Source organism: Rana temporaria, chromosome 4 (assembly GCF_905171775.1).
Source record: "Rana temporaria chromosome 4, aRanTem1.1, whole genome shotgun sequence".
In the NCBI taxonomy this organism is placed as follows: domain Eukaryota; kingdom Metazoa; phylum Chordata; class Amphibia; order Anura; family Ranidae; genus Rana; species Rana temporaria.
In genome coordinates this window covers 88,641,077-88,663,783 of record NC_053492.1, presented here as the reverse complement: position 1 = coordinate 88,663,783, position 22,707 = coordinate 88,641,077, and the positions used below count along the sequence as shown (strand labels likewise).

Genomic DNA, 22,707 nt, shown 5'->3' with positions numbered 1-22,707 from the left:
AGGGGAAAAGGGGATCCCATCAATCCCCCGCTTAATCTTGCGGGGAACTGAGGAGATCATGGTGGAGCACAGGTTGGTTCCGTGCGGCTGAAAACCGCTGTAAATATGTTCAAGTAAACACCGTCTGAGGTGTTTTTTTTCAACTAAGCTGTTAATAACATTTCGAACAGGATAACACTAACTACTTGCCTTCTGTTGTTTAGGCGAGAGATATGAGAGGGGGTTAACTATCCTTAATTAAATAAAGAGATTGTAGAATTCATTAGCCTATACCAAAGATGTTTTAATTGGATCATGTGTTCCATTGGAATTTTAGGAAAAAATTCCTCAAGTAGGTCCAATAGTTTGGGTAAGATTAGGCTTCTATTGATCCGATATATGTCAGATTGGGTATCTACCTATTGACCATTAAAACAATGCAGATTCTACACACCAAAACTCGCCTTGTGCCTGGACGCTGACTGGGCTACTAGTGCACGAGGTGGTGTAATGTGGTGAAGCAACTTTGGATATTATAACTAGAGGAGGATAAGAGAATGGGTTTTAGAGGTGTCTCTTAGGTACCCGGGGTGTAATTAAATGGTGTGGGATGTCATAAGTCTGAGGGACCCTGCGAATGAAGAGGCAGGCCTTGTCGTTTCCTCCCCCCCTCCTCCCCACCCTGAGGTGAGGAGGAGGTGAGGAAATAAAAAGTGGGGGGGAAAGTGGAAAAAAAAATGGAAAGAAGTAAGAATGTGATAAAGGTAGGAGTGCAAGGTAAAAAATGAAAAATAAGAATCGCAATAAGCGGTGAAAATGAGAATAAAATTGGGTCAAAAGAGACAAATTTAAAAGTAGAAATTAAAAATAAGAGTAAAAAAAAATAAAAATAAAAAACATCAAGTTCTCAATCCATGCATCTTTTCTTGTGAAGTGTTCTTGTGACCAGGGGAAGAAGAAATTCATGAGGTCCTCTGGAAGGTGGTCAGTCCATGGTATCCTCTTGGTCTTGGGGTTGAGACACAAATCTTCCTCGTTTGTTTGTGTGATGAGTTCCATTGTTCTTTTCAGGTTGAATGATGCCATTGCGGGAAGATGTTGATGCTGATCTTCTGCGGGAGGAGTTGTGTGTGATACTATGATCAATGAGCTTCAGATCAATTAAAGCTTGGTGTAATTGATCAGGTGATCTGCACACTATCTTTGAGCCCTGGTATGTAAATCTGAGGGAGAAGGGAAATCCCCATTGGTACTTTATGTTTCGCTGTTGTAATTCCACTAAAAGGGGTTTCATTGCACGCCGTTTGGTAATTGTCAGTTGCGATAGATCGGCGAATATCTGGAAATTGTTGCCCTGGAATGTTAAACTGCTCTTCTCTCTGGCTGCTTCCAGAACCTGCTCTTTTGTTCTGTAGTAGTGGAATTTTGCAATGATATCCCTGGGGGGTCCCTCAGATTTTTTTGGGGCTAATGCCCTATGTATTCTATCAAATTCCAGGCGTTCTACAGGCAGTCCCGGCACTAGCTCCTGACACAGTGCTAGAATGGTACCTGAAAGGTCCAGGACCGTCTCAGGAATTCCCCTGAATCTCAAATTCGATCTCCTGGCGCGGTTCTCAAAATCTTCTAGTTTGCTATGAAGTACCAAGTTCTCCTCTTTAAGCGCATCTAGTTCTGATTGGCAATCTTGAGTATAAATTTCAATTTCGTCCATTTTTGCCTCTAAAGTCTCTGTGCGGCAGCCCAAGTCTCTTATTTCCTTAGTTAGACTAGTGGTGATTTGCTCTGAGGTGCGCTTTAGCGCTTTATTCAGCATTTTCTCGAATTGACTTAGGAGCTCTGAGGGGACTGTCTTACTTAATGTAGCCATTTGTGGGGTATTAGACAAGTCCTCCTCCTCACTGTCCGTGTCCATGTTCCTCAGAGAAGCTGCGGATTTCATTCCCTTTAACAAGCGTTGCTTGCCTTTCCCCTCAGTATTAGACTCTGAGGTAGCTGAGGTGGCTGAGGAGAATGCCGCCTTTTTTACAGAGCCCTTCATCTGCTGGGCCGTGCTATTAGGGTTGGATTTACCCTTATTTCTGGCACCCCCCAGCACCATATTTCAATAAAATGGTTCTCCTCACCTCCCGGGAACTCGACCCGTCGTATTCTGTTCGTTTGCAGCTCTATTAAAATCAATTATTTGCGGTTTTCTTTCCCCACAGAGCGGAGCTCTAGTGCAGCATGACTGTGCAGCTAGACCCCGCCTCGGCCTCATATTTCATAACATGCACACAAGTTGACACAAAGGGGTTTATTAACGGTAACCATCCTCACCTGTGATCTGTTTGCTTGTAATTAGTGTGTGTGTGTGTATGTATGTGTGTGTGTATATATATATATATATATATATATATATATATATATATATATATATATATATATATATATATATATATATATATATATAGCCTCGTTCACACTGGTGCTATAAACGCTTCAACATTAGGAGCTCATGTCGCATGACGTGTGAAAATCAATGTTTCCCTATGAGAGCCGTCTTAACTGGTCCGACACAAGTCGGTCCGACTTTAAAAATGCTCCCTGTACTACTTTGGTCCAACTTTGATCCTACTTCAGCCCATTGACACAGAGCTGCAGCTCAGCCCCGCCCCCTCCATCTCCTGATTGGCTCACTGTGTAAAAAAATGAGTGTTTAATATCACTTTAAGGAAGAACGGTGGGATAGTAAAAAAAAAAAATGTATTCACCCATATGGCTGCAGCATCAGTCTAATGCTGCATCTGTCCCCTGCCAGCTCTAAGACCCAGAACTGAGCGATCACAAGACTGTCGATTGCGAAGTTCTTGGTTGTCACTAAGCAGAGAGCGGTGAATGTCCGTCATTGCTCTCTACTGTGCTTCTCCAGCACTCATTGGAGGGCTGGGCTGTGGAGTGGGCGGGAGTGGCTGACTCGGACTCTCAGAAGGGCACTGAATGGCTGAGTCAGTTGCTGGTCAGGCGTCTGGGTGGATCCCAACCTTAAAGTCAGGATCCTTGCAGAGCCCGGACTGGCTCTGTGACATCAGCTGACAGCAGGCTGACTCTGGGTCACATGAGTGCAGAAATAGGTGCACTTCTGTGACCCAGTATGACTTTGACCATACTTCTCTTTTAAGCCAAGTTGCATTAAAATCTAACCTTGTTATGAGTAGGCTTGCCCTTTAAATATTAGCGACATGAGCTTGTCTGTAGTTGCTGGAGGTAAAGAGCAGATCACTGCAGCAACATGCATAAACTGTTCTTATAATGATTGCAGCCACCTGTGATTTAATTACAGAACATGCACACAACAGCAATCAAGTGCCTACCAATTTCATGCACAAAACCTCCTAACCATAGCTTGTAATTACTATGTCTAATAAGGCAAATCACACTTGGAGTGAAGACTGATGACAGAAGGGTCTGACTGTAGCATATTACTGCAGATTTGTCACAGTGCTATCTAATTAAATGTCCAAAGACGGAGCCTGTACAAGGCACACCTGCATGGCTCACACTGCTCCATGGGGTCACAGCACAGCGTCTGAAAGAAAGCTGTGCCGCTTCGGAATGGAATTTGGCATTCCGTTATCACCATCTGCATGTTGTCCTTCTGTGCACCCAAAACCTTTTTTTTTTTTTTGTGTTTTTTGTTTTAGATAATATATGCACCCAGTACAAGGATGGCAAACCCAAAACTGAATCCAGTTGTTAACCACTTGCTTACTGGGCACATAAACCCCCTTCGTGCCCAGGCAAAATTTCAGCTTCCGGCACTGCGTCGCTTTAACTGACATTTGCGCAGTCGTGCGACGTGGCTCCCAAACAAAATTGACGTCCTTTTTTCCCCACAAATAGAGCTTTATTTTGGTGGTATTTGATCACCTCTGCGGTTTTTATTTTTTGCGCTATAAACAAAAAAGAGCGACAATTAAAAAAAATATATATATATTTTTTACTTGTTTCTATAATAAATATCCCAATTTATTTTTTAAAAAAACTATTTTTTTTCTCGGTTAAGGCCGATACGTATTTTTCGACGTATTTTTGTAAAAAAAAATAAGTTATAGCGCCTACAAAATAGGGGAGAGAATTATGATTTTTTTTTTTACTAGTAATGGCGGTGATCTGCGATTTTTATTGGGACTGCGATATTGCGACGGACGTATCGGACACTTTTGACACAAATGTGGGACCATTCACATTTATACAGCGATCAGTGCTATAAAAATGCACTAATTACTGTATAAATGTGACTGGCAGTGAAGGGGTTAACACTCTAGGGGGTGAGGAAGGGGTTAAATGTGTGTTCTAACTGTTTGGGGGGAGGGGGCTGACTGGGGGAGGTGACCGATGCTGTGTCCCTATGTACAAGGGACACAGATAGGTCTCCTCTCCTCTGACAGCACGTGGAGCTCTGTGTTTACACACAGAGCTCCACGTATCTGCTGTGTTACCGACGATCGTGTGTACCCGGCGGACATCGCGGCCGCCAGGTACATGCATCGGCTCCCCGGCGATGCGCCGGACAGTGTTTACCCGCTGAGCGCCCCCCAGAGGCGCGTGCGGGTAATGCACTTGAAATGACGTCCAAAGAAGTCCAGTTGGCACCCGAGAGCCGCGCTGTTGACGTCTTTTGTCAATAGCGCGGGTCTCAAGTGGTTAAACTCAAAAGCATTTTCACTGCGGTACAAATCGTGAAAATTGGTGTACCTGTGTATATTTATGTAAACCTGGGATTATCTTGGGACTGTAGGCCATACACTTCACCCAACAACCTTACTCCAGGCACAATAACAAATAAATACACTGACCCATTATTGGCGAATAAAGGCCGCGGTAACTTTTATTGGTTTAAACACAAAGAATTTTAAATCATCATATCCATTTTTATTACATAACTTCAAACATCAATAAATTGCCATTAATCAAGCAAAACCAAAATATGTGCAACTGCTCAGTTTTTGTAACTCAAGCAGAATTTAAATCATTAATTGACATATCACGTCCCCCCTGGATCCCAAGGTGACGCCTACCACATAAACTTTACCGCGACAGGGGAGGAGGGAGGGAGTTCCTCAGCTGCTGCTGCCAAAGGGAAAGAGGGAGATTCCCAGCCCAGCCAATCCTTATAAAGCCTTTCCTGGCTCCTAGAAACTTCCGACACCTCCTATTGGCTGGCTGATGATCCCGAATTTAAAGGAACAGTGCATAAGAATTACATTCAACATTAAACAAATACAACCCATACTCCAGCATCTATTAACCTATTAACCCCATGATGGCCACAATCCCACTCAAGTGGGCTCCTAATGTGCCCCCTTTCTTATTCCTTTGTCAATTTTTCCTTTTACAATCGCTTTTAATAAATGAGGAAGGGGCAGACGATGTAAAGGTTTAACGAAATGCCGAAATCGCAAAAAAATAAAACAAAAAACAGGGTTGAGCCCTGGTTCACATTGATGCTACTTTGAAATCGCCCTACTTTACTTGAAGTAGGGTGATTTTCAAATTAGCAAGGTCAGCGTGATTTCAGGTGCTACTTGATAGACTTCTGTGGGGCTTCATATACAGATGTCTATTGAAGTCGCATCTGAAATCGGCAAACGTAGCGCAGGAACTACTTTTACAAATCGGTGTGGTGCCGCAAAATCGGTGTCACACCGATTGGAACAGTGCCATTGCTGCCAATAGGCTGCGACTTGTAATGCGTTTTTTATCTCTCAAATCGCATGACAAAACTCTCCAATGTGAACCTAGGCTCAATATTGCAGATAAAGATCTCATTTGAATCACTTTGAAGCCAGCAAATGATAAGTACGAGTCCACTTCTCTGAGGTTACAAATTGGTGGATTACTACTGAGCTTTGACTTACAATAACATGATTTGAGGTCACACACACACACACACACAGCTGAATATCTCAGAGGAGGGACCCCATCTCCTCCTTTCTTGACACAAGAGGGTGGCACCTAGATCTTCAGTTTTGATTGGCATATACCAAGTACTTTTGGTGGTTTCTGTCATTATACAGCTCAGGATGCACAACAGACACTGAAACACCAACTATATTATTTTTTTTTTTTTAATTAAGTATTTTATTCAAATAATAATTATGTACAATGTTCAATTCTAGTCATTTGAGAAACCACAATACCGTTTTATTACACAGCAACGCCCACAGAAATGATAATTTTTGCCTAAGTATGCCAATTATGATTTGGAGCCCCATAGTATTTTGTATGCTGTTTTTGGGGGCCTAAGAAAAGAATGTCTGTTGGAGTCTCCGGAAAAAACTGACACCTGGTTACGCAGAACAAATGTGTTCATATTTAGTTATAGGATCATGAATGCTTAGTAAAATAGTTTTATAAGCACCCATTAAATAACAACTGCAGGCAAACACTTAAACCCTTAACCTCAGTTGTGTGTTTTTACAAGAGTTCTGATAACGTCAGCTAGTGTCCTTTCAGAAGAGGGTTTCTAGAAAACCACATCACGTTTGTCCAGTGCTTTGTTTTTCGCCATTCCAGGGGGCTTCTAATTACTGTATTTATTGGCGTATAACACTCACTTTTTACCCTGAAAATAGAGGGTAAACTGTGCCTGCGTGTTATACGCAGGGGGCTGTGGAATTTTTTTCCCTGAATCTTCCCTCTTAATGTTGGGGTGCGTGTTATACGCAGATAAATACGGTATTTGCTTTGAGTCATTATCCTGTTAAGTGACCCATGACTGGCATGTGATTCACACCGCTGTGCAGATCACATGCGATGTCTGTGCGATGAGAATTCAGCCATACTTGTATGGCTGAATTCGCATCGCATTTGCACCAAGCTGGTGCTGGACCTTTTCTTGATCTGCAATGGAATCACATCACATGGGTGTTCACACCTATGCGATTCAATTTCTGCACCATTTTACAGTTCGCACTGCCATATGTGAACCAATCTAGGGTTGTCATTAAATTTCTATTGACACTCGCAACGGTTTGCATAGGGCGGTGTGAACTGCCTGCGAGTCCTATGTGATGCGGGAATTGACACTGGAATCGCGCTGGTTCCCACATACGCAAGTGTGAACCGGCACTTATGCCGCGTACACATGATCGGAAATTCCGACAAGATAACCGTGAATTTTTTTATGACGGAATGTTGGCTTAAACTTGTGTTGCATACACACGGTCACACAAAATTCCGACCGTCAAGAACGCGATGACGTACACCACTACAACGAGCCGAGAAAAATTAAGTTCAATGATCCCGAGCATGCGTTAAATTGATTCCGAGCATGCATGTTTTTTTGCATGTCGGAATTGCATACAGTTGATTGGAATTTCCGGCAAGAACTTTTACTGTCGGAAAATTTGAGAACCAGCTCAAATTTTTGCTCACATCGAACTTTTCTTGTCGGAAATTCCGACCGTGTGTATGCGGCATTAGAGCTTTCTGACACTGGACAGTTTGTTTCACTCCAGAATGCCTTGGATTTCGATTTTCATTTTATCCTGCAGAAACCCAAGGCACCCCATGCCAGACACAGCAAAACGGCCCCATAACATGACCGTGCATCCTACAAGTTTTACAGATGGTTCATTGTTCTTTTCTTTGATATAGCTGATGTGATTGGCCAAAGCGCTCCAGTTTTTGTATCTGTCCAAAGGACATACTCCCTGGAGCATTGGAGGAGATTTACTAAATTTGGTGCACACCGAATCTGGTGCAGCTGTGCATAGTAACCAATCGGCTTCTAGGTTTTATTGTCAAAGCTTAATTGAAAAAGCTGAAGTTGGAAGCTATCTTCTTATTATGCACATCTGAACCCTATTCTGTGTGTGCCAATTTTAGAAAATCCCCCCCATGAGTCTTGTTATATGCATTTTAGCAAATTCCAGTATGGCTTTTTAGACCTTCTAGGTCTTCTTAATTTGAGCTCACTGTCACTCAAAAAGTGATGAAGGGTGCAATCAGACACTGATCTGCCTTGACCTTGACGTTGAGTTTGTATCTCTTTTGACGTTTTTCTTATTTTTGTCTACCATTCACACTATCCTTTATTCAGTGGTCACATCTGCAGAAGTTGGCTACAATTCTGTGCACCCTGAACTGGAGCTCCACCCAAAAGGGGAAGTTCTGCTTGTTTGCACCACTACCACAATTGGTAACTTGTGGTGGCGTGGGGAGGGGTTGCGGGGTGTTTACCTGCCGGGGCGATCTGAGCCAGAAGTTCAGCCTCCCCTCCTTCCTCCACAGTTTTCTGGGACACATCACAGGTCCCAGAAGATTGCTGGATCATTTACAATGCGCAGTGCAACTCACGCATGTGCAGTTAGAAAGCCGGTTTTGAAGCCGCAAGGCTTGACTGCCGGTTTCCCTTAGTCAAGATGATGGCGCCTGCACAAGAAGCAGATTGAATAATCTGCTTGGGTGAGAACACTAATGGATCCCTGGACAGGTGAGTGTCCCTATTTTTGACATCGGCAGCTACAGTATTTGTAGCTGCCGACTTTTAATTTTATGGGGTAAGCCTGGAGCTCCTCTTTAAATGTCTTAAAATTTGTAACTGTAGTTACAGGAACATCAAGGTGCTTGAAGATGGTCCTTTAGAGCCCATTCACACCTAGGCGTTTTGTCGCCTGTAGCGCGACGCTCACAAACGCCAGAGGGACCAAAATACATGAAAGTCTATGGGGATGGTTCACATCTGAACGCTGATGCGCCTGACGCCCATCGCCTGTAGCCAAAAAAAGTTCCGGACCCTTTTTTGTCACGCGTATCGGGCGGTTTGGGCGTATTTGAGCGTTTACATTTCCCATAGAAAGTAATGGAAACGCTCGATTCAAGCGACTTGCGCGACAACGGGCGTTTGCTACGGGCGTTTCGTCGCTTTAATCAATAGAACTTGTCGCCCATGCAGAAGATTAAAAAAATCTACCAACATAGCAACAAGTGATGAAAAGATGATAGTTTTTTCTATTGGCTAAAATAAAAAACGTCAAAGTACAAAAACGTCGGACAACGCTGTATGCAAACGCGCAAATAAGCATGAATACGCGCGACAAAACGCCAGAAAAAAACGCCCGGTGTGAATGCAGCCTTAGACCCCTTTCACACTGGGGCGTTTTTCAGGCGCTTTAGCGTTAAAGTGCCTGTAAAGCGCCCGAAAAGCTGCATCTGCAATCCCAATGTGAAAACCTGAGTGCTTTCACACCCTGCGCTGGCAAGGCGTCAAGTCCTGCAAGCAGCTTCTTTGCAGCGCTTTAGGATCGTTGAATACGCCGCTCCTATAGCCATTTCCATTAAGGGAGCTTTTTTTAACACCAAAGCTCCTGAAAAATGCCCCAGTGTAAATGGGGTCTTAGCGGCACTTTACCATCGTTTTTATGGCGGTGGCAGTGTGAAAAGGGCTCTGAAAGCACTCGGGCTTTCACATAGGGATTACAGATGAGGCTTCTTTCGGGGGCTTTTACAGGCTTTTTTTTTTAACGCCAAAGTGCCTGGAAAACGCCCGAAAAAACGCCCCAGTGTGAAAGGGGTCTTACTTTTGACATGCTGGTCTATAATTTTCTGGCTGACCTCGGACAACTCGCTCCCTCGCATTCTCTGGTCCATGTTCAGTGTGGTGCATATGATGATACCAAACGGCGACTACTTTTCTCCAAATAAATAGGCTGACTGATTGCAAGATTGATGATGTGCGATTATTAATTACAGAAAACTGTTGTTTAACCACTTAAGGACCGCCTAACGCCGATATATGTCGGCAGAATGGCACGGCTGGGCACAATCACATAACTGTACGTGATTGTTAAATGCCCTGCCGTGGGTCGCAGGCGCGCCTGCGACCCGGTCCGAAGTTCCTAGACCGCGGCCGCGGGACCCACGGACCCAATCGGAGCCGGAGTCCCGCGATCGGTCACAGGAGCTGAAGAACGGGGAGAGGTGTGTGTGTAAACACACCTTCCCCGTTTTTCACAGTGGCGCGGTCATTGATCATCTGTTTCCTGATATAGGGAAAGGCGATCAATGACGTCACACGTCCAGACACGCCCCCCTACAGTTAGAAACACCTATGAGGTCACACTTAACCCCTTCAGCGCCCCCTAGTGGTTAACTCCCAAGCTACAATTGTAATTTTCACAGTAAACAAAAAAAAAAACATTAATAAAAATGCAATAAAACTTTCCCCTATTTTGTAAACGCTATAAGTTTTGCGCAAACCAATCGATATACGCTTATTGCGATTTTTTTTTTTTTTTAACCAAAAATAGGTAGAGTACGTATTGGCCTAAACTGAGGAAAAAAATAATTGTTTTTATATATTTTTGGGGGATATTTATTATAGCAAAAAGTAAAAAAATATTGTTTTTTTTTTCAAAATTGTCGCTCTATTTTTGTTTATAGCGCAAAAAATAAAAACCACAGAGGTGATCAAATACCACCAAAAGAAAGCTCTATTTGTGGGAAAAAAGGACGCCAATTTTTTTGGGAGCCACGTCGCACGACCGCGCAATTGTCAGTTAAAGCGATGCAGTGCCGAATCGCAGAAAGGGGCCTGGTCCTTTACCTGTTTATTGGTCCGGGTCTTAAGTGGTTAAAATATCAAAGAGATATAATAATACAACAAATTTTTCTAGGCCATGTTGGAATATCTTTGTACAATAAGCAATCATCTTTATCCTTTTACACGTTCTTTTCTTTACTATGACCTACCGTAGGCATACAAGTCTACATGAGACAATTGCTTTTCATTTTGTCACTTTTCAAGAGGCATAAGCTATTGTTTTAATAAGCTGTAAGGGTACCAACAGATTTTTGTTAGTATGTTCTGTAGAAATATACCAACTGCTTATTTCCCTGTTGGTCTGGTTTTGCTGTAGTGTTATCATGATTTGAAGGTGATGTATAATTATTTTTTGCTACCGGTTTGCTAATGACAATTGATCAGGACACACTCTGCCCCAGGGGTATATTCAGTGCACCATTACTAATGCTTATCAATACGCTGTATTACTGTCAATGTTAATGTAATGTCAAGCACATTCCAGCCTCTTTTTTGCCCCCAAACATTTTACTCTTTGATTACATCCACCCCTCCATTCCAATTGTCATTGGCTTTTAGCAAATGCAATTCTGCAGCAGAAGTTCTAACCTGAAAATCTAATCACATAAATGGATCTGATAATCGGATTACGGTATCTTTGATTTACAGCACGCGGCAGCCAAAGGAATCAGTGGAGAAAACTAATTTGCTAAACGATTTTTTTGGAGTGCTCTGCTGTGTGCAGCTACATTAGTCACTGGCAGCGAGCGGCAGGATCCAGCAGCTGTGTTCCCTCTGTGCCTGCTGCATCTTCATATGCCCAGGGCTGTGTGGTTAACTCTTAGCTAGCCACTGCCATCTCCTAGTTAGTCACAATGCATGTACTGCTCTGGTGACTATAACTCAATATCTCTTCTTATTGATGTCCAGTAAAGTAACCAAGCCAATTTTCTAGAACTATTGGACTATTAATGGTGCCTAATAGTGCAATACACATGCCATACTGTAAAAATTCAACAGTTTTTATTGTAAAGTCAATAAAACATATTGCAAATTATGCTTAACAGTTGTGTTTTGTGTATACTGACCTACAATACATAAAAAAACAATGCATGAAGAGAAGATCCTTTAAATATGTTTTCACAATATATCGTTATTCATTCACCTCCACTTGACATATCTTGGCTCCTTGATATAAAATAGTCTGGTAGGAGGGAGTAATATGATAAATCACGATGCGTTTCATGGGTCTTCAACCCCCAAGTCACAATCAATATGCATACAAAAAATATGATAGATAGATATGTGTGTATGTATGAGATCGTTCTACTTTATATTCTATACCTTTTTATTAAATTATTATCCACGATTGGAACAAGGAGCCTAGGGACCACCATCCACACCTAGCCTCCCCCTGGAACCAGCTACAATAAAAAAAAGTTGTTGTTTTTTTTGCACTCTTCCAGCTGTTTGAGATGGAAAGAGGCACAATTTAGTACAAAGTATATACCCAAAGGCACACCCTGGTAAGTGGACCACTAATAATTAATATGCATACACGGTTGGTTAAACCCGCAAGTGCTTTTATTCACCACTTCTTTATACTGGCTTTCCAACATAACAGATGCATCTATTTAGAGCCTGGATAAGGAAGGGTTTTTAGATTTATTTTTCTATAGAAGTCTACACATCGGACTAAAAAGTGGAAAGGGGGGGCAGAGGGCTTTGCATCTGAAAGAGCGACCCTCCCTCCAAGTGATGAACAAATGGGAGTTATATTAAAGCGGACCTAAACCAAGCTATTTAAGTGTCCCCCAAACGGTTACATTTAAAGCATGCCGTGAATCATAAATGTCACAGATGCATGTATAGTACTCTCAAAGGAGGCTGTGTCATACCTGATCACATGTGCGCACTATGACATCAGCAGATCAACCCGAGGCTTTAAAAGGCAGCCTCCATGGCTGTAAAGGACAGGGAGGTTTAGCTTGGCATTCTCTTCATTAAGGTATAAAACCTTCTGAGTGCAGCTGCCTCCACTATCCCCCATTCCCCCTTCCCTTAGGCTTCATGTACACCCTGCCTACATTTACTGTGGCTATGGGAAAACGCAAAATGTTGCAAAGCCGCGCCTCGATTTTGCAGCAGTTGGGCCATATTTTCCTGCAGCTGACGGTGAGGCGGGAGGTTGAAGTTCACCTAACCACGCCAGCTCCTCCATTCTCCTTAAAGCCCATGTGTACATTGACACATAGGCTTTTATGGAGTTGAGTTTAGGAGCTTTGGCAACAACACGCCTAAACTTGAGTTTAGGAGCTGCCAGTGTACACAAAGCCTTATACTTTGAAAATCAAATGCTTACCTGAGCCTGATCTCTATCCAGCACTGCACATGTGAGCTCTCTCTTCTAATAGGCTCAGAGACCACAGCCAGAGCTTTTTGACGACCACTGCTATCAATCACCGCGTGTGGGGGGGCAGGCCAGTGGACACACAAAATGTGGCTCAAGTGCGAGCCCGAACGAGTGCATGCATAGCAGCTTGCTATGGTGGGCACTCAGCAGGGGGAAGGTGCCAGGAGCGCTAGTGGGGGAGGGGTACCCCGGAAGAGGAGGATCAGTGCATCAGAGAAGAGTTCTTTGCTAATGGTTTTGGTTTATTTGACCTCTTAAAGACGGCAATGTTGAGACTCTTGCTCTTGAAGTCCTGGGTCTGCATACCTTTCACACCCATTTGAAAGATTTTTCATTGATTTTACATACTATAAACAGTTGGAATTTGGAACCTCTGCATTTTTGTGTACTTTTAAAGCAAGTTCGTTTAGAAATTTTATCCAACCATTTCTGCATTTTGCTTTTAGGCCCAAAAAAATCTATTTTGGTCTCATCTGACTAGAGCACCTTCTTCCACATGTTTGCAGTGTCCCCACATGGCTTCTCATAAACTGCAAACGGGACATCTTTTGGCTTTTTTTCTTGCATACAGGACATATTTGTGGCGTGCACGACTAAGGCCTCATGTACACTGCTGCTGGTAAACGGACGTTTAACCACTTACCGCCCAGGCAATAGCAGATTGAGGCATTTGAAACGCCAAATGCCTGTAACGGCTTGTAAGCGCGGTAACTCGTGTTTAGCCGTGTTTCGTTTATAGGCGTTTTTAATGGAAAAATATAATGTAAATGTAAAACGCCTCTAGATGCAAATGCGGGATGTAAACATGGCACAACGGATATTTTAAACGGTTACTAGCTGTCAAGTTAAATCGTGCAGGAGAGGTTAAACATCCCGTGTACATTAAGCCTAATAGTTGTCATGTGGACAGATTCTCCCACCTGAGCTGTGGATCTCTGCTGCTCCTCCAGAGTTACCATGGGCCTCTTGGCTGCTTCTTTGATTGGTTATAACATGACAAAATGTGGAAAATGTCAAGGGGTATAAATACTTTTTCAAGGCACTGTATCTAGAAGGACTTTTTAAGGATATTTTTTACCCAAGACTAACCATCCTGTGTCCATAAATGCTGGTACACAATGAATGAATTCCAGCATGTAATGCATTAAAGGGGTCCTAAAGGCAATCTCTGTGTTAAGGTATAAAACCTTTGCAATGGTACACTTCTACCCAGCCCCCACTTAAGTACTTACCTGAGCCCGATCTTGATCCAGGGCTGCACCCAAGAGTTCTCTCTTCTCTCTCTCTCTCTCTCATATTTTAGACATCTCCAAACACTCCTAACTCCGCACTACTCCACCCCTGCTTTAGTAGCCTCCTGTCTTCAAGGGCTTCTTCCTGGAGGTAGGCTTAGCCCTTTCAGGACCTGAGTTCCCATAATTGGGGTTGGAGGTTCTTTCTCACCCAACAGCACACAAATCATTCACCTTTTAGGCCTGGCTCTCACCTATGCATTTTTTAGTGCGTTTTCGGTTTTGTAGAAACACACTACAGTCCATTTAACATTGTTTCCTATGGGTCACTTTCACATCTGTGCATTTTATAGAAAGGGCCTATATTTTTTACTGCAGCAGGTTGTGTTTTTGGTTCCGTAGACTTCAATGAATCAAAAATAATAATTGTATTGAAAAACGCAAAATGCACCTGGAATATGCATCAGCTGCAACCTGCATAGGTGTGAACCAGGCCTAAAGGGACCACAACCCAAATATGGGACGAAATATAGCATCCAACCAGGACCCATCCTTGATGTCTGTACAATATTCAATATATTATACATACACAGTATATAAACTGTATATCCCCCCCCCCCCCTAAAAGTGTGTATGTGAGATCGGAGTGGGCTGGGGCTCTTTTTAGAGGGAAGGGTGTGCTGTTTAACTGGCTATACATTATGAAATTTTCTTGTTTAATTTCCTTTTAGATTTACCTTTTAACTATAAAGTACAAGGGCCTGCCTGATTGCATACACATTGAAAGTGTTTAGCTTTCCTCATATTATATGGTTTTGGTAAATCTAAAGGGAAATTGTATAATGTATGGCCAGCGTTAAGCCCAGTGGCGGCTGGTGATAAAAAAAATGTGGGGGGCGCAAACCCCTCCAGCTCCTTACCTGCCCATCCTCTGCTGTCACAGCTCCCAATACCCGAACACACTATACACAGAGCACACACAATACATACAGAGCACACAGAACACAAAGTGCATACACAGAACATACCGTGCATACACGGAACATACTGTGCATACACAGAACATACACAGAACACACCGTACACACACAGAACACACTGTACATACACAGAACACACCGTGCATACAATACATACAGAGAACACACAGTACATACAAAGAACGCACCGTACATACACAGAACACACAGTACATACAATACATACACAGAACACACAGTACATACAATACACACACATAACACACAGTACATACACAGAACACACAGTACATACAATACATACATAGAACACACACAGAACACACCGTACAGAACATACACAGAACACACAGTACATACAATACATACACAGAACACACAGTACATACAATACATACAGAGAACACACAGTACATACAGAGAACACAGCACACTTGTACACGTGATCGGATAATCCGACATCACACATTTGTTGTCGGCAAATTTTAAAGCATGCTATCCAACAATGTTGTCGGAAAATCTGTCAGCAATTGTCCGATGGAGCGTACAAACGGTCGGATTTTCCGACAAAACCCTGCCATCACACAATTCCCGTAGAAAAATCTGATTGTGTGTACAGGACTTTAGTCTGATAACGCAGGTTCACTTTAATTAAGCACTTCTATACAAGTGAATAAAATGAAGTTTTGCTCTAAATCCTTCTTTCAGATACCCCCCCCCCCCCCCTTTCCTTAATTGAGAGGCGAACTTTCAGTTTGCTGTAATGGTCTTTGTACATGAACTGCCACAGCTCTGAAATTGCTTTTCAGGATAATTTATGTTATTGTTTAATATCCGTTGCTCCACAATTTACATTGATGCATTCCAGATACCGTCAGCTGTGCAGAGACTGACCTCACCTAACGGGTCTCTTTTTTTCTTTCTAGCTTTTTTCAAGACGGACTGAAAGCTGTTGAAAGCCTCAAGCCCTCTATTGAGAAACTATCAACGGATCTGCACACGGTAATATACATTTTTAATGCATGATGAGCAATCAGTGGCTAATTGCTGGGATTTGTTGATTAGGCTCAGAGAAATGAAAATAGGCTGCTTCCAATCGGTCTTGTTGGTAGCAATTGCAGTCCCTGCGTTCAGAATTTAATATTCGATGTAGAAAAAACATATTTTATGTGCAAATATATAAATGTATTTATGAACACAGATTCCAATCACATAATTTGTTTATGTAAACTGCTTACCACTGCTTAGCAGGTGGCCCAGTGCCTCTTCTTCTTTTTCTTTTTTTTTGGTCTTACATTCTTGTTTAATTTTTTTTTTTTTTTTAACCAATAAATATTAATTTGGTTTTGAAAAATTTAAAGGAACAAAAAAAAAAGTGTACTGCTCTCCAAACTGAATTTGTATCCCTATTTCATATGTGTTTGCGTTGATGGCATCAGATTGAACAATCTACTGACTGCGTTTCTATAGTACCTTTATGTTGAGGTAAAGCTAGTCTGGAGATTTAAAAAAAATATATATTGTGAGGGGTTAGCTCGGTAGCGGGTGTGTGACCCCTTGGTTGGGTTCACCACACACTGAATTTATACAGACTGGCAGTCGAAGAAGGTTGAAAACAAAATTTCTTGTTTTATTTTTACATCTTGCTGGAAAACAATTGCAAGCATCGAAACAGCATAAACAAAATCAAACATAAAATAAATCCTAGCCACTCTGGGCGTCTACCTTCCACACAGGAAGCTATCTATGAAGTCTAACACAGCCTACTGCTGGGTAGACAGTGCTGGTCATACAGCACTAAACAATAGTCTTTTGATTTTTATCACACAGAAAAATCAATCCTCTTCTCACCTTTAGCCCAGGTTCACACTGGGTACGATTTGCTTCAATTTGAGATGCGATTACACATGTGAAATCGCATCTCAAATCGGCGGCATTTGCCGGCAATTGTCGGCAATGACACTGTCCTAATCGGTGCGACGCCGCATCTGCGACGCTGCACCGATTTCAAATAGTTCCTGTACTACTTTTTGCGATTTCGGGCCACGATTTACATTGACATCTGTGCAGAAACCTGCACAGATGTCTCTTAAATCGCGTACAAAATCGGGACTGCCAGCGGGAGTGAAGCCGTGCGAGTTCTCGCAGCCCAGTGTGAACCAGGGCTCACACAAGACTTTCTGGCACTGCTCTCCTACTCACACAGACTCAGGATGATGCAGCCAATTAGTGGTAATCCTCTGGGCTACTTTATAGAGGCCTTTAATTGCCTCACTCTGAACAGCTGGAGTCTTCCAACGGCCCTTAGCCTTCCTGGCCACATTTGTAGCCGACGCCCGATAACCATCTGTGTATCGTCTAAACAAGGCAGGAATGTATGTTCCGTCTGGGACAACACCCACAGATTTACCTGACTTCCTGTCACAATATATTTATTTCAGCTTGCCGATCCTTAAATGTGGTGTCTGCATTAATTTTCTTTTTAGGCTTTTCCCCCCTTTTATTTTTCCTCGGTGATCTGTCAAGTAACACACTTCCTATCTTCGAATGTCTCCACTGTGGATGGAGGAGAAATTGAGACACCTTTACACAGCAGCATTGTCAATTTAGGGAGAGGCTAGTGTTAGATCCACTAAAGCCCCCTTCACAGGGGCCAGAATGCCGGGCAGCATCGGCCAGTTCAACAAAACCAGGCCGACTTTCGGGCAGGTGTGTATGCCAGACGGTACGTGTGCAAGGTGGAAAAACAGCAGCCGACTGGCTCCCGTTCAGCGCTTTCAGCCAACGGCTGAGAGTTCTGATTGGAGTGTCCTGGCCAGGGGGGCGTCCCCCTGTCGGAACACAAACACTCAGCAGGGGAGATCGCTGTACTTACGTTGGATCAGCGACTCCAACTGGAGCTGACATTTTTTTTTTTTTTTTGCTTTTCTTTAGCTGCGACGGTGAACATGGGGGGAAAAACACATAGCTTGTACCAGGCCTAACTGATTTAGGACCTAATAACCAATTGAAGTTGAATTCCAGCTAACACTATTTGAGCAGTTACAACCGTTTTTTGTTCACACTGGTGCAACATGCAGTCTCATCCGAGTCAGGTCCTCATCCTAAATGATGTGATTTGGATCTGACATTACAGGAAGATTACATAGGCATTCCCTGAAGTTGCTTTAAAGTCGTGACAGTGTGAACCGAGCCTTAACGGCTGGATCACCAAGTGAAATTAAAGGGAAAAGAGAAAATAATGCAGCCACCATATTAAAATCTGGTAAGCTGCAATATAATTAAAATTTTTTGGGGCAAAAGTATACTGACAATCCCATTGAAGCGGAGTCTATCACTACATCAGCTCCTCTCGAACAGGAACAGCCATACATGGTTTACAATTTGGCGGGTTCCTGCTGAGCCAGACACATTTTGATCCCTGTATGGACAGCTTTAGAGGAGTAAAGAGGTGGTAGAGCACGCTAGTCTCCACCTAAATAAATGTATCTCTTTTATGTTCATTAAACCTTCATTCATATCAGCCATTCATACCGGAGGTTTTACAACTGCATTATCTGTATAGTTTAGAGAGGATTTAAATCTTCATCAACTTGCGTTCATGAATCTCTTTCATTCCCAGCTGTTTCAATCAGGACTACGATTTTTAAAAAATTTTTGTTGCTGTGTTTTAGTTTGCTTTTAGCTGCGATAATTACCTCTGATTCAGGGCTTATATATGTGGCAGTGCAGAGATCAAAATCTTCTGGGACTTAATTAGTGCATACAGATGTTAATGAGGTTCAGAAGACTGTGTCAGCTTCCTGAAAATCATTTTCTTGTCGGCTTAGACTCTGATTTATGCATTAAAGTGTACATAAGGAGTGCGCTTAGTCCCAAACACAAATATTGGATAAGGAAAAAATCAATCTGTCTGAAAATATACAGGTATTGGGGTTTTCTGCAGACTAGAAAAAATGAAAGGTCCGTTCTGCCCAAAGCCACCAGGCACAGTCAGTTTCCGTTATTTATCTAGTATAGATTTGAAAATGCAAGCTGGTACAAAGGAACAAGCCCAGTAAGGGTACCCTTGTCTACACATTCAAAAGCCCTAAGACCGCTATTTTGGTTTAGATGGCAGCAGTTCCAGTAGGTTCTGACACGCTGTAGTATTCCCCATCACTTTTTCCCAAGCTGGTACATAAAAGGTAATGAATGGAGGGAAGGGATAGAGGAGCTGGGCCAGCATAGACAGTAATTACACAGAGAAGGCCATGACATTCAAGGAGGGAGGGGGCTGTGCTAAGGATTTGACTTTTCCTGAAGTAGTTCAGAGGCTCATTGCAAGTCATTAAAAAATTTCACTAACAAACACATGATAATTGGCATTTACACCCGAAAAAAGGTGCTTCTTATCATACTCAAAGATTTACGGACAAACTTAGAGCAAGCAGTCATCAACCCTAACTTCATAGTTATCGTATTTTTCACTCCATAAGAAGCACCTAGGTTTTTGAGGAGGAAAACAAGAAAAAAAATATTCTGAACCAAATGATGTACTGAAATATTTACCAGTGCCCATGAAATGCCGCCTGACGCTAGGGCCCATGAAATGCTGCCTGACCCTGGGGCCCATGAAATGCTGCCTGACCCTGGGGCCCATGAAATGCTGCCTGACGCTGGGGCCCATAAAATGCTGCCTGACCCTGGGGCCCATGAAATGCCGCCTGACCCTGGGGCCCATGAAATGCCGCCTGACCCTGGGGCCCATGAAATGCCGCCTGACCCTGGGGCACCATGAAATGCCGCCTGACCCTGGGGCACCATGAAATGCCGCCTGACCCTGGGGCACCATGAAATGCCGCCTGACCCTGGGGCACCATGAATTGCCGCCTGACCCTGGGGCCCATGAATTGCCGCCTGACCGTGTGCCCATTACATTGCAGCCTGACCGTGTGCCCATTACATTGCAGCCTGACCTTGTGCCTGGTGACTGCGAGGTCGTCATCACCTTCGCCTGTCCGCCTGTCACTTCAGAAGACAGAGCAGCCCAAGCGGCAATACTCCATTCCCCTCTGTGTTCTGGTGCTTGCGGGGAGATAGTCGCCCTGTATTGTGACATGGCGGCAGCGGTGACAGGGGCCTGGTCAGTATACACTCTGTAAGATGCACAGGCATTTCCCCCAAATCTTTTGCGGGGGGGGTGCATCTCATGGAGCGAAAAATACGGTGCATAGTTAGTCTGGCCGAAAAAAGTCCACGTAGTTCAAACAATAAAAAGGGGGGGGGGGGGGAGATATCCTAAAAAAAAAAGACATGCAATCCAGTATCTCACAAAAGTCAGTACACCCCTCAACTTCCGATTGACCAGTAGTATATCATTTTAAATTGAAAAACTATTAATCTTTATAATGATCACATTCATCCACTTTCAATTTAAAGTCCAGTATTTGACAGAACAGATGGCTACGGATTTCTCACCAAGAAGGACCGATGTCCTTGTACAACTCCCACATACTGTAGCTGAGATCTGCTGGGATCTTCCTGACTTGGCTGAATGAGGAGCATGTTTCATGAACACTTTTCCTCTCAGAGGAAGGCCTGGACTCTTTCCTAAATGTACATACTATAACTGGATATTAACATTTATAGGTAAAGTTCATCCAGGTAATATCTGATTGCCTCTCTGAAATCAGGAAGGAACTTTTTTTTCCCTGCTAGAGCAAATCGTTTCGTTTCATGCTTTGCTGTTTTTTTTTTTACCTTCCACTGGATCAACTGTGGGTATGTAGAGCAACAATTCTTTTTTTCAGATACTCAGAGTTCTTTGCCATGAACTTCCAGTGACCAGTATGAGAGACTGAGAGCGAAAACACCAAATTTAACACACCTGCTCCCCATTCACACCTGAGACCTTGTAACACTAATGAGTCACATGACACCGGGGAGGGAAAATGGCTAATTGGGCCAAATTTGTTGACAGCGGTTTAGACATTAATGGCTGTGCGTTGAGTTATTTTGAGGGGACAGCAAATTTATACTGTTAAGCCCCGTATACACGATCCGAAAATCGTATGAAAAATGCCACACTCAAAGCGATTGTGCGATAATCGGATAGTTAGTACAGAGCTTCCGAGAGCCGATCAGGACAGTTCATCCGATTTTATTCTATCGGACATGCACGGAATTTTTTTTCGTACAATGACAAATCGTACGATTTTCGTTTAATCAGTACAGCTGTCGTTCGAAAATGCAATACAAATGCATTACAACTAGGGTTGTCCCGATACCACTTTTTTGAGACCGAGTACAAGTACCGATACTTTTTTTTCAAGTACTCGCCGATACCGAATACCGATACTTTTTATTAATGTCATCTGACATTTTTTTTTCCTTTTTTTATTAGGGGGGGGGGTGGATTGTGTGTCTGTGTGTCTGTTTGTTTATTTATTTATTTATTTATTTATTTTTTTAAAATATTTATTGCAATTTTTTTTTTTTTTGGAAAATTATTTTTATTCAATTTTTGCAACACAGATACAATACTAGGCCGCAACATGCGACCGACAATTACTGGTCAGAACACAGAAACCGGCTGGGAAGAAAAGAAAAAGGGAAAAAAAAAAAAAAAAAAAAAAGGGACAGCACTGGTACACATTAAATGTTTACAAACCTAATCAAAATCAGTGAAATCAGATTAAATCAAATCATAAGTATATCGTAACGCGTGACCCCCCCCCCCCCCCCCCCCCATGACAAGTACAACCTTTTGCGCAATCTTGATCTCTATGCTGATAGAGTATAACATGCAAATCTCTGCCCAGGAAAGAAAAGAGATGGGATACATTCCCTTACAGAATACACCGTTGCTCCAAAATAAATAGGTCCACACTCCACCCCCACCTGACACTATCACACATACACTCCATGACTGTACTGAACCCGGCCTAATCCGACACTGTATCCACCGAGGCCAACCAACCTCCCCACACCTTATCAAATTTTGTCAGGGCCCCCCTGCTCAGGTAAGTAGCCTTGTAAAATGGAATGACCTTGTTGACCAGTACCTTCCAGGACTCCACCGTTGGGGCCGAGGAGCTCTTCCAAGAAAGGATGATCCGCTTTTTAGCATAAAAAAAAAGAAGAATAAGTAGTGTCCTAATCGCCCTGGTCGTAGCCAGGGGCTCCACCAGATGCAGTAGACACACCTCCACAGTGATGGGAATTGAAATAGAAGTGACCGACCGTATACAGTCCACCACACCTTGCCAGTATGGTTGAACCCGGGGACAGTCCCAGAAGACATGCATAAAGTCTGCTGAGGGCATGGAACACCGCCAGCATACCGATCTCTGATTTCCAAATATTTTAGCTAGTCTAGCTGGGGTCAGGTAAATCCTGTGCAAAAATTTGTAATGAATTAGTCTATCCCTGGTAGAAACCAGGGCCTGAAAAGCTGCCTCCAAACATCATCCCAGTCATCTCTGTCCAGTCCCGAAGTCACTGTCTCCCAGGCCCGTCTACATGGCGCTAGCAGTTTAGTAGTTTCCGGAAAAA

General features: G+C 43.0%; 1 protein-coding gene across 5 annotated transcripts in view; it reads left to right on the top strand.

Annotated features, from left to right (window-relative positions):
- ASAP2 (ArfGAP with SH3 domain, ankyrin repeat and PH domain 2) overlaps positions 1-22,707 on the top strand; it is a 344,117-nt gene that overhangs the window by 238,632 nt on the left and 82,778 nt on the right. For all 5 annotated transcript variants that reach the window (XM_040348639.1, XM_040348637.1, XM_040348638.1 and 2 more), the window contains exon 8: positions 16,098-16,173. In XM_040348639.1, the coding sequence (XP_040204573.1) occupies positions 16,098-16,173 (76 nt within the window). The remainder of the gene's footprint in view (positions 1-16,097; positions 16,174-22,707) is intronic.